General features: G+C 40.8%; 1 protein-coding gene across 1 annotated transcript; it reads right to left on the reverse strand.

Annotated features, from left to right (window-relative positions):
• Window positions 1–1,322: 1,322 nt before the first annotated feature.
• LOC115153971 (D(1)-like dopamine receptor) lies at window positions 1,323–8,202 on the reverse strand. Its single transcript, XM_029699703.1, has one exon. The coding sequence runs from the start codon at window positions 6,829–6,831 to the stop codon at window positions 5,500–5,502; it is 1,332 nt and encodes a 443-aa protein (XP_029555563.1). The 5' UTR covers window positions 6,832–8,202; the 3' UTR covers window positions 1,323–5,499.
• Window positions 8,203–13,579: the final 5,377 nt, after the last annotated feature.

The raw sequence follows: 13,579 nt of genomic DNA on the forward strand, positions 1-13,579 counted from the left end.
ACAGTACTACAGACACAGAGTAGAATGAGGCTGTGGTACAGTATTACGGACACAGAGCAGAATGAGGCTGTGGTACAGTACTACAGACACAGAGCAGAATGGGGCTGTGGTACAGTATTACGGACACAGAGCGGAATGGGGCTGTGGTACAGTATTACGGACACAGAGCAGAATGAGGCTGTGGTACAGTATTACGGACACAGAGCTGAATGAGGCTGTGGTACAGTACTACAGACACAGAGCAGAATGAGGCTGTGGTACAGTATTACGGACACAGAGCTGAATGAGGCTGTGGTACAGTACTACAGACACAGAGCAGAATGAGGCTGTGGTACAGTATTACAGACAGAGCTGAATGAGGCTGTGGTACAGTATTACGGACACAGAGCAGAATGAGGCTGTGGTACAGTATTACGGACACAGAGCAGAATGGGGCTGTGGTACAGTATTACAGACACAGAGCTGAATGAGGCTGTGGTACAGTATTACAGACACAGAGCAGAATGAGGCTATGGTACAGTATTACGGACACAGAGCAGAATAGGGCTGTGGTACAGTATTACAGACACAGAGCTGAATGAGGCTATGGTACAGTATTACGGACACAGAGCAGAATGAGGCTGTGGTACAGTATTACAGACACAGAGCAAAATGGGTTAAAGTATCTTCTCCTCCATACCACCACAGCCACTGATTTCACAGTTGAGCTCAGCTGAATGGCTCTGCGCTGAGTCACATTACCTGGATGACTGAGATTAGAAAGAGCCACTAATTGAATGTGAACTGCTCGGCACAGAGTAGTCACCCAGGGCCTTGTTTCCACCCACACCAATACACAATGTGTATGGATACTTTTTTTTACACTGTAACTGTAACATTATTCTTCAATGGAAAAATGTAACAAATGACATATGCTTGTAGAGCATCTCCCATAATGGTGTCGACTTAAAATCAGCATCAAACAAATGGACAGTTGCTTGAAAATGGGATTAAAAGAGCAGTTGTATTTTTGATATCAGATCAGAGTGACGTTGACTTTGACAGATCAGACACTGACTGCTTTGTGGTTTGTTTTTCTTTTGTAAAAACGTAATGAAAGGCTTTTTCAACTCTTTCATCCTCATGTAGTTATGTAAATGATGTGGGATATGAACAGAGTGAGGCCATCAAAGCTGAAGAAAAAAATGTGTGTCATTGTTTACAGGAGTCAATTCCTATTGATCCTCCACAAAGACATGATTTTCGAAGAAACGGTTGCAATCAAACTAGAGTATGACACCAAGTCACCCCATCTAAATACATACAAATCAATTGCACAGGTGAAAAATGAACATACACGTTTATTCTACATGTAGTAAGGGCACATATTGTACAAACTGTAAACTAGGTATTGTAATACATTTGAGGATTGTTTTTCTTCAACACCTTCTTGACAACTGCAGAACATTATTTAATCTGACTGACGAGTGCCTTGACTTTTCAATTAATCCACACTGAAAAACAGCACAAACAGTTTTCTACTCACATTTAAGGATTCTAAGATTTTTTTTTTTTAAAAGCACTTGTGTTCACATCTAGATCTGAACATTATACAATACTGTTTTTCATTTTATGTTAGATGAAGTTTTGCTGTTGAATGTCGAGGTAGGGGTGCCACCATAAATAAATAGTCTTAACAAAATGAGCTGGAGAACAAAACCCTTGCAGTTGGACCCATCCAAAAAGGATGTTGTTTAATGTCATACAAGGAGACAGTTATATTTTCCTGTTTGTCATTTGATGCAGAGGAATGCTTTGCTGTCAGCTAGGTTAACAAAAGCACTGTTACATGTGATGTCACAACAAACATCTAGACAGAACAATACACTTGTTTCTCATAACCTGTGGGGCACCCCTAGGAAAGACATTTGAGCAAACAAGGCATTCTGCTTTTGTAATTTTGCAATGTAATGCCCAAATCATAAAGTGCCAGCAAACTGTGGTGAGCAGAGTTAAACATGACTGGTAAATTTGGCGGCTTAAATCTATGTCAGGAATTATACAGATATAGCAACAAGCAAGACAGTTAAACCATCTGAAACCAAAATGAATATTAATCTGTATAAATGTATAAAACCAAAAACTCTGGACAAATCCTGATACTTCAAAGTGCCATGCCAGTGTCATAATTGTTCATATGGCTAAGAAAATGAAACTCATAAAACTTTATAAAACATTGTCATCTCACAGCATGAACTTCACATTCAGCAAAATCATTGGAAACAAAATATGAACAGACAATTGTTTATATAGGGCATCTTTATGCAGGCCCAATTACCTAGTTGTATGCCCAGGTGTGCGTGTTGTGATAGAACCTCAGAGGGGAACAGCAGGGAAGGATTGTTTACTAATGAACTAAATCCCTCTGAGTAACAGCTTCTCCACTGATTAGACAGGGCCTGACAGGAGGAGCACTGAGCAAACAAAGACAGTCTTCTGGAATGTTCCCCATAGCTGCTCAGATTATGCAGAGTTCATTTTTTATCGTAGATTTGAGTGGACTCATGTTTGTAGATAATTAGAAAATAAATTATAAGCAAAGGATATAGTTAATCATTGAGAGACTGGTCAATATTTGGGAATAGGACAACTGATATGGTAGAAAATGGAAAAAGGCCAACCTTCACGTAGTTGCTGCAGTTTTGCCTTCGTCAAAGACATAATGCATTTGGAAAAACCTTTTTAAAATCAGATGCTACTATATCAAGTCAGCACTTTTTTTTAAACTTGTTTATTATGGAATTGATGGCTTCTAGCACCCCCTGACAATTTGAGTAGAGCTGAGCAGTGGGCACGTTCCACCTTCATCTACAAAATGACAGAGACAGAGGTCTTCTCAGAGACAGTTCATATTTTGGCACTTTTCATAGAAGGCTAGACTTGATGGACATACACTCTTAAGAATCCAGGGCCAGGCAAATAAAATGAGGTCATAAAAACTCAATAGGATTACAGGAGGGGGTGGAGCTAGGTGCTGATTCAAAAACATTCTCCCTGTTGCATTTATACCAAATTTGATTTCCCAGAACCAATTTAAGACTAATACTATTAAATTACCATTGATGTATGACAACTCCATGCTTTTAAACCTGGCAATACAAGAACAAGGTTGAGGCCTGGAAACAACTGAGCCACAATGCATTAACTCTAGTTCATTTTGACATCAAAACCATGTCCCGTAGACTTCCCATCATGGAGCTATGATAAATTGGGAATTGTAAAGAGTGTTAAAATATGTCCTTCACCCAATTCACACCCCAAAATCCAATTGTCCTAATTCCAATGTAGATTCATGCAATGCCTCCTGAAATGAAAAACCATACAGGTACTAATTGAAAGCCTTAACCACACTAGCTCTATATAATTGCTCCTCATTTTCACGAACAGCGTATTGTTTGCCATCGGTCAAATTCAATACTGCATAGAAAACAACTCAACAGTCACAGTTACAAATTAGATATTTGATCAGAAGAGTGACAGGACCAAAGCATACAGTGGGTGTTTTCAATCTGGCTGCTATGAGCACAACAACAGTCCCACTGTTCCCTAAAACATCACAGCTCCAGCTAAAACAATTCACAATATCAGTTTTCAGCGGTTTACCAAAGGTCAATTGTGTTCTGGTTGTGTGACTGTTGACTTGCATAAGGTGCAATAATTACATTTTTCAATTATGCATTGACAGCATTTACTACTGCTCACTAAGCTGATTGTTTCCATGCAAACTGACCGTTAATAGAATCAGAATCAGCTCTCTGCATTAGGACAGTAGAAGGTTGCGTCCTAATATAGTGCACTACTTTTGACCAGAGCCTTTAGGGAATAGGATGCCCATTCTAAAACATTTGAAGAAATGTCTGATGGGCCCTGACTTGCCAAAAGGATCACTGATGCCCTAAGAGTGTGAAGAGGTAACACTTTTTAGGGGAAGAAGTGTCTAGTGAGAGAGAGAAATGGGGATGAAGTTGGGAGACAGCTGTGTCCACGGTGATGCCTATGCTACACCTACACTGGTAGACTTGACTTGACTTGCTGATACGATGATGGGTGCTAGGAGGGCTTAGAAAGTAGGCCCTGTTTCACACGGGACTCTTAAAGACACATGGTGTTTGTTCTTTAAAATCAGCTTTGCCAGTTATTTTTTTAAATCAGGTTTGCCAGTTAGTTTTTTTTAATCCGGTTTGACAGTTTGTTCTTTAAAATCAGATTTGACAGTTTGTTCTATGAAATCAGGTTTGTAAATTTGTTCTTTAAAATCAGGTTTGACAATTTGTTCTTTAAAATCAGATTTGAGCGTTTGTTCTATAAAATCAGGTTTGTCAATTTGTTCTTTAAAATCAGATTTTACAGTTTGTTCTTTAAAATCAGGTTTGACAGTTGGTTCTTTAAAATCAGGTTTGACAGTTGGTTCTTTAAAATCAGGTTTAACAGCTGGTTCTTTAAAATCAGGTTTGACAGAAGGTTCTTTAAAATCAGGTTCAACAGCTGGTTCTTTAAAATCAGGTTTGACAGAAGGTTCTTTAAAATCAGGTTTGACAGAAGATTCTTTGAAATCCGGTGTGACAATCAGAGTGAGCTCCATCAACACTTTTGTATTTCCCAATTGGGAAAACCATGTACTACAAAAGGGGAATGCAACTAAAATATATAGAAATATGACATACTTGGCATAAGACGTTGTATCTCTGTGAAAATGAAAGGTATTTAAAGCCTCTGTTACTGACAACGTGTTCCAAATATCAAATGCATACATGCATACCTTACCACAACCCTCCCACGCTGAGGCTTACCACTTCAATTTCACAACAACACAAATGCAAGAGTTGATGAGGGTTGTTTTGAACCATTTTCACCGTCCTATGGTCTCTCTCCATATGATTTTAGTCAGTTATCATTAACCCGAAGTGTATTCAACTCTCTAATAAATTATGATGAATATTATAAATAAAATGTAAAATAATTACACAATGTGGTTGACACTGAAAAAAAACAATCAAAACCAATTATCTTTATAGTTATCTTTGTAAGAATATGAAACACGCTGTACATATAAATGTAAAGCACTTACCTAAGAGACATTTTGCTAATATTTCTACTTCTTTCTCCATGTTAAAACAGCTTCCAGGATATTTGTCACTACTGTGTACACATGCAAATGTATACATATTTGTAAATACAACACATGTATACACGTGTGTATTTCGTTTTACTTTATTCAAGTTATGGAACATTTATCAACAAATCTGTCTATACTTTAATAATAAATGCTGAAGGTGTTTTGCAGATAGTTATCCAGGATAAAGTGCCTTCATTTGAAACATTCTGTAGATTTCCATAGTGATTCGAGTTTTAAGGTTCGCAGTGAAGCTCAGTTTGTATATATCACACTTCTGCTAGGCATACTGCCAAGTCTCTCCCTCTGAGTTCCTTCTCATGTTTGTATACCAATACATACACCCCTCAACATGTCACAGTTTTGTGTTGGCCGTTCTGAGTTATAGGATTAATCTTTTCCAGTGACACATCGGCATCGCTGCCCAAGTTCCCAGAAAGGGACGGGGACAGTTTCTCCAAGGTCTTAATCCCAATCCCATCCTTCTTCTGCAGCTCCTCCTCCTGACACAGGATGCTGTGGGGAATCACATAGGTGGCATTGTTGCTTTCCTTGGGAATGTGCCCTTTGGGCTGATACTGGGACGCAGGCGGCTGGGATCCATTGTTGTTGATGCTCACTATCTCTATGGCATTGCTGCCCGGGCAGAGTCTGTGGCAGCCCAGCAGGATGGAGAATGCTTTGCGGAAGTCCGCGTTGAAGGCATATATGATGGGGTTGAGTGAGGAGTTGGCCCAGCCGAACCAGACGAACACGTCGAAGGTGCCGGGGCTGATGCAGAGGAAATCAGAGGTGCCGTTGGGCTCACAGAAGGGTACCATGCAGTTGAGGATGAAGAAGGGTAGCCAGCAGCACACAAACACCCCCATTATGACAGAGAGGGTCTTTAGGACTTTGGTTTCTCTTTTGAAAGACATCTTGAAGGAGCTCTCCGTCTCCATGTTGGAGTTGTTCCCCATACTGCTGTGGCGGTTCTTGGCACTCTCCGCAGCCCTCTCCAGTGCTGAGATCCTCCTGATTTGTATCTGGGCAATTCTGTAAATCCGTGTGTAAGTCACGATCATGATTGCCACAGGGATGTAGAAGCTGATGAGGGAGGAGGAGATGGCATAGGTCCTGTTAAGGCTGGAGTCGCAGTTGTCCGGCGGCAGCTCACCGTAAGTGCCGTTGAGCTCCAACGCCGCAGCCTTGTGCCAGTTCAACTGCACAGGGATGAAAGAGATGAGCACAGACAGCGTCCATGCCACACTGATCATAATAAACGCCACCTTGGGTGTCATCTTCCTCTCGTAGCGGAATGGGCTTGAGATCGCCCAGTATCTGTCCACACTGATGACACATAAGTTCAAAATGGACGCTGTTGAGCACATGATGTCAAACGCCACCCAAACATTACAGAAGGCACCGAACGGCCAGAAGCCCACGATCTCCGTTGCTGCCTTCCATGGCATCACCAAGATGGCCACCAGCAGGTCTGAAATGGCCAAAGAGATCACAAAGAAGTTGGTGACCTTTGAGCGCAGGTGGCGGAACTTGGTGACTGCAACACATACCAGTGTGTTCCCCAGCAGTGTGGTCAGGATGAGCGCAAAGAGAAAGCAGCCTGTCAGAACGCGCTTGGATGAGTCTCTCTCCAGCAAATTATCGCTATCGCGGACCGTGGAGAAGTTCAAATCCATGTTTCTGTCAGCTTGTAGAGATAGAAATCACCCCATAATTCCAATCACCTGAACTCAGGCCAATTAGATGGAAAATGGACCCTTGGCCGCTTGCCTGGGGACCATCAAGTCTGGAGGCTGGTTCACCATGCTCATCACAGCAATCATCCTGCAGAATAGTGTCTATAAATATTTCAAAAAGCACTCTTTATAAATTAGCCAAAAAATGCACCCTGTTCATGAATTATTGAAGACATTCTACTGTTAGAGCAGCAGTTTTCAACTATGGGTATTCCATCTGTTATTGAAGAGTTTAATATGATAAACCTACGAATCTAAACTTTTACTCTGCTTTATCATATGTCTATTTCAATGACCTGTCAGCAGTCATCTGAAAATTTTACACCATATTCTCTCAGGCATGTTAAGTAAACAGAGGCTAGGCCAATCATTAGCCTTATATACTGGCTCGTCGATACAGTCTATTGATCATATTAACACTGTGTTTATCTGATTTGTTTAATGACAGACGAGGCGTGTCCGTGTGATTATATTCGTGCCCTTATTGACGCTCCATCCAGGACAAGCAACTGCAGGGCACATGCACTGGACAAGCTGCCTGACGCTTTGGACGGTGATGGAAATGTAGGCATACAGTTGCAATATTGTTGAATTGAAATGCACACGCATCATAACAACAAAATAAATACATCGTCCGTATCTTTACGCATGAAACGTGGCATCTGTAGCTTATGTTTTATGAAAATGTAGCAATTAAGTTTCCATAAGCACCAAGAACACACAACAGGCTACATCTTACTGTGGAGCAACACAACGATAATCCTGGAGCTCAGTCCGTTCGTGCGGTCCATTTTTGTCCCACATCGAGTCTCCAAAATTGCAATGGGACTCCATAGAAGATGAGCTGTCAACTTCTTTTAAACAAACGTTTTTTTTTTTAAATGTCCTTAAATCCTCAAAGAAAGCTCAATGGTAAGCCATGGTTTACTTCGAAATAGCAGGCTCTACATATTCTCTTTCCCACGTATCTGTCTACAGCAGAAGCGCGCGCCTCTGTCTGCTCTCCTCGCGTGTGCTCCAGATGCAGCTCGCAGCCTCAGTACCGCTAGCAGTGTGTTATTCTCATTATATGTCCTTTCAAACTTCCTTCTATCTTCACCCGAAAAACTGTGTGACCACATCCAGAGAAGGTCAAAATGCCATCCGATAGAATCAATTCAACGTGTGCATCTTCTCACAAGCTCCAGATGAACAAGAATACGAGCACGAGTTAGTCACGGTTTCCTAAACGCACTAGATGTAATTTTTTCTTCTTATGTTGAAGTTATTGTGAAGAGATCCCCATTCTATCAAAGTCTCCAGTCCTTATCCACCACTGACGTGTCCGAAGTGAAGTCTCTCACTTGTAGGTTGAGGGAAGATGAGACGTTTTGTGCGCCATATGCACTCAGCTGCGCGCCAGGGTCTCTGGAAACGTCCCCACCAGCTTGTTTCATCTCATGCATCAACATGATTTTTAGCTGAAATGTGTTAATTTGTTCCTATTAAAGCCCACGCTTCGATATTGATATTACTTTTATAATTACACAGTAGCGTAATATTACAGCAATTGATTTAATCTACTAAAACTGTGTGGAGTGAGTGCCAAAAATAAAGTGTTACTTTCGGTCCCGGTTCTCCCGTATATCATATAAGGGATTTGATAAGATAGCACAAATTGGTATTAAATAAAATTAACCACGAAATTATGAAACATCTCAAGCTGAAATTGTCTCAAAATTGAACTTGAAGGCAATCGATGTGGATAGATAGGCACAATGAGGCCATCTACTGGAGACCATATATATTAATAATAAAACAAATGAAAACGTGGGATGCTGCAAGGTTATGTTAGGCTATTATCATCATCATCGACATCACCGAATAAGAACACCAATACATCTAATATTTTCCAGAGGGAATAAAAAAGGACACATACCCTTGTGAAGTATGTGTTGACATTTAGGTCTGTGTGGACTACAGGCAACAAACTGGCCAGTTTGGATGTTAAACTATTTAGCAAGTTGAAAACCTCAATGGACCCTTCCATACTGCCATCTATGTGTAGTAGTGGGGGCTGCTGAAGGGATGTTGGCTCATAATAATGTCTGGAATGGAGTTTTATTGCTGGAATGGGGTGAATGGAATGGTATCAAGCACATAAAAAACACATTCCATTCCATTCCATTCACTCCATTCCAAATCAAATCAAATCATTATTATGAGCCATCCTCCTCTTAGCAGCCTCCGCTGATGTGTAGTATACATGTGTGAGTAATTCATGTAGACAACCAAGTGTCTGAGGCCTGGCGGATTACACGCCCACTTCTCCTTGTAGCACCAAGCAAAGACGTGCGTGCAGCAACGTTCAGTCAAAGCCCAGTCTCCCTGTCACCACATACCACCATCCACGTGGTAATCTATTTCTGCATCGCATCCTAAAGCAAAATCAGATACTGTATTCAAATATTTATATCCAAAATTCAACCTTCTAGAAAAGTCATGAAAGAGCACGTCAGAGCTGATATTCATATTGTCGGATCTTTGATGACTAATGACTGATGGGACGACAGGAAACGTCTCAGGGCATAGAGCCCAGCCTGGTTGTCTCTGATAGGAGGAATGGTATAAGACTGAGAGACTAAGACTAAGACTGGTCTATGACAGCGTCAGAGCCAGAAAGATGGTTAATCACGCCCCTTGGCATAGGCCACATATTGCAGTTTGCATAACATAATGGAATGGAATTCAGAATTACAGTAATTGTATGCTATTTCAACATACACTATATAACATTTACTGGAATGTCTTCAAATGAACCCGTGCAATAGCTGGGATGGACTTGCAGGGATGCTACAGAGTAATGAAGTATATTTGTATTGTTATGGTTTTGTTTGTGGTGAACCGATTACTTAATACTTATAATTTCATAGCTGTAGTATTGTTTCCTAACCAAGTAGAAAATGAACAGAGCGTGCTCAGTGTAAGTAGTAAGGGGAAATTGGTGGTGGTGGTGGTGGTGATGGTGATGGTAGTGATTGTGGTGATTGTGGTGGTAGTGATGGTAGTGATGGTAGTGGTGCTGGTGGTGCTGGTGGTCATAGTAGTGGTGGTGGTGGTGGTGGTGGTGATGGTAGTGGTGGTGGTGGCAGTGATGGTGATGGTGGTGATGATGGTGGTGGTAGTGATGGTGGTGGTGATGGTGGTGGTGGTGGTGATGGTGGTGGCAGTGGTGCTGGTGGTGCTGGTGGTCATAGTAGTGGTGGTGGTGGTGGTGGTGGTGATGGTGGTGGTGATGGTGGTGCTGGTGGTCATAGTAGTGGTGGTGGTGGTGGTGGTGGTGATGGTGGTGGTAGTGATGGTGGTGGTGATGGTGATGGTGGTGGTGATGGTGGTGGTGGTGGTGGTGGTGATGGTGATGGTGGTGATGATGGTGGTGGTAGTGATGGTGGTGGTGGTGATGATATAAGTAGTAAGGGGAAATTATTATCGTGATGATGATGATTATTATTATTAATTATTATTATTATTAATTATTATTATGATTATTATTATTAATTATTATTATTATTATTAATTATTATGATTATTATTATTAATTATTATTATTATTATTAATTATTATGATTATTATTATTAATTATTATTATTATTATTTTTTATATAAGTAGTAAGGGGAGATTATGGGTTGGACAAGATGATACCAGCATGTGCTGTATTTACAAATATGTTTGCATTTGCACATGTATACATTCGTGATGTTACAAATATATTGGAAGCCATTTCAACATGGAGAAATAAGTAGAAATATTAGCAAAATGTGTCGTAGTTAAGTCCTTTACATTTAAATGTACAGCGTTTTTCATATAAAACGCTGTACATATAAATGTCACTAAAACTCCGATCCTGGTTACGGCCCTGGATATAGCACAGGGACTTGTCCAGTAAGTATGACAATATCCGTCTTCCTGTTGGAAACGTTTTGTCTTGTTTTGGCCTATTGAACATGATCCAGTTGAGGCAGACCTTGGACCTGATGATGGTGTGATCCATCATTCTCCCACATGCTTCCCAATCACCTTGTGTAGAACTGAGTGGCCCAGTTCTCTCCACTCCTCATTCTGTCTGGTTCAAATCCCCGCTACAATAGTAATTGTCTGGAGATTATGCTTTTATAGCTGTAATTGATCTCACCTGCGAATCATATCCAGCATTTGTCTAGGCTAACATAGTATAAAGATATAAAGATACTACTGTGTATAAAGATACTCTGACTCATCTTGCATCAACAAACGCCCACAGAAAGATTAAGAAGCTTGTAAAGCAAAGATGTGGTGTGTGAGTGGGTTTTAGGGGATTTAGGGGATTTCACAGACACAAACCTTGCAATTTCATGTCGACAGTCACCCCCTGTCATCAGCAGCACAATGCTTAGACTACTAGGCAATCCGACTCCCACAAATCCTCTGTCACCTCGCCACATATTGGTCTCCAGGTCTCCAGCTCATCAGAAAGACTGGGAGAGGATGTTTGGCAGTAATCCCAGATCTCTGCCAGAAGACACACACTCAACAGCATGCATCTATTCTTACTCTGAAATGAAGGAGACGTAATTGCTCTGGCTGTTGCAGACTGAACCAGGGGATTTTCATGGTTTTTCGAATGCCATTTGAAGTTCTGCTCGTCGGGAGATGTTGTCTAAGAGCTTAGGGGTATTACAGTGACTCTTCAGATTACTTTTCTGAAGCTTTAAATGGGTCTCAGTAATGAGAGTGGAGTCTCCATTCTTAGACTAAATAACCTCCCTTGTACCGCACCTGAGGTATACGACAGAGACAATGTCATATTCTATGTTATTACGGTACACTTAAACAGCTGGCTTCTCTGAAAGGGCAGGATCTTCCCATTATCACCACTTCAATTGTTGATATTTATGCCATCTGTCCACAGCCCCATTTGATAGTGTCAAAATAATTTCTTGGCAATGAAAGCATGGCAATAAAGATCTGGGTTAATCTGCACACATGATTCAGAATGTTGCCAATAAAACCACTCATTTAGTTCTCAGAAAATGATGCTCTGCAAATCAGTTATAGCGGCAAAGTACATACTTGTTGCACACATTTTAAGCTCTCAGGCAATCTGTTTGTGGAAGCTCATAGAATTTACACATATAAGAACAATAATTCTTACAGTTAAGAGACCTATCAAATGAACATTAATATAGTAGGCTATTCAGGTCTGTTGACAGAGAGTATAACTCAGCCACTACAGATGTAGGATCTTCATTTGAGTCAGTTCACTACAGCAGGAAAATAATCCTGCAGCAACAGGAAATGTGAATTATTATGTGAATTATAAATCCTCTTCAATGTAAAGTCCCTTATTTAGGGGACCTGCGTGGCTCTGGTACTGGTTCCCGACCGACATTTTAGCTTATACAGTGTATTCGGAAAGAATTTAGACCCCTTGACTTTTTCCACATTTTGTTAGATACAGCCATATACTAAAATTGATTAAATAGTTTTTCCCTCATCAATCTACACATAATACTCCATAATGACAAAGCAAAACAGGTTTTTAGAAATTTTCGCAAATGTATAAAAAAATAAACAAAATGAAATTTCACATTTACATAAGTATTCAGACCCTTTACTCAGTACTTTACTTGGGGTGACAGGTAGCCCAGTGGTTAGAGTGTTGGACTAGTAACCGAAAGGTTACTAGCATTTTACAAACATTTCGCTACACTCGCATTAACATCTGATAACCATGTGTATGTGACAAATAACATTTGATTTGATTTAATTTGATTTGAGATCGAATCCCCGAGCTAACAAGGTAAAAATCTGTCGTTCTGCCCCTGAACAAGGCAGTTTACCCACTGTTCCTAGGCCGTCATTGTAAATAAGAATTTGATCTTAACTGACTTGCATAGTTAAATAAAAATAAATAAATAAATAAAAACTTTGTTGAAGCACCTTTGGCAGCAATAATAGCCTTGAGTCTTCATGGGTAGTTGATCGAGGGTGTAATCATAAGTCCAACAGTTGCAAAACAAGAGTTTCTATTGGACAAATTCAGGAATGTTCATCCCACGTTTGCTTCCATTAAAGAAATGTTTTTCAACTGAATCGGCGGAATGAATCACATGCAAACACACTTCACTTTCATAGCAGCCACATACAAACAGCATGATCACTTTCATAGCAGCCACATACAAACCGCATGATCACTTTGCTCATTGTATATTGCCTTCTCACATCTACACGCTCTCCTCCTCTCACTCCTCTCAAACTTGACACTACAAGTTTGATACACCTGTATTTGGGGAGTTTCTCCCATTCTTCTCTGCAGATCCTCTCAAGCTCTGTCAGGTTGGATTGGGAGCGTCGCTGCACAGCTATTTTCAGGTCTCTCCAGAGATGTTCTATCCTGTTCAAGTCCGGGCTCTGGCTAGGCCATTCAGAGACTTGTCCTGAAGCCACTCCTGCGTTGTCTTGGCTGTGTGCTTAAGGTTGTTGTCCTGTTGGAAGGTGAACCTTCGCCCCAGTCTGAGGTCCTGGGCACTCTGGAGCAGGTTTTCATCAAAGATCTTTGCTCCGTTCATCTTTCCCTCGATCCTGACTAGTCTCCCAGTCCCTGCCGCTGACAAACATCCCCACAGCATGATGCTGCCACCACCATGCTTCACCGTAGGGATGGTGCC

Source organism: Salmo trutta, chromosome 19 (assembly GCF_901001165.1).
Source record: "Salmo trutta chromosome 19, fSalTru1.1, whole genome shotgun sequence".
Taxonomy (NCBI): Eukaryota; Metazoa; Chordata; class Actinopteri; order Salmoniformes; family Salmonidae; genus Salmo; species Salmo trutta.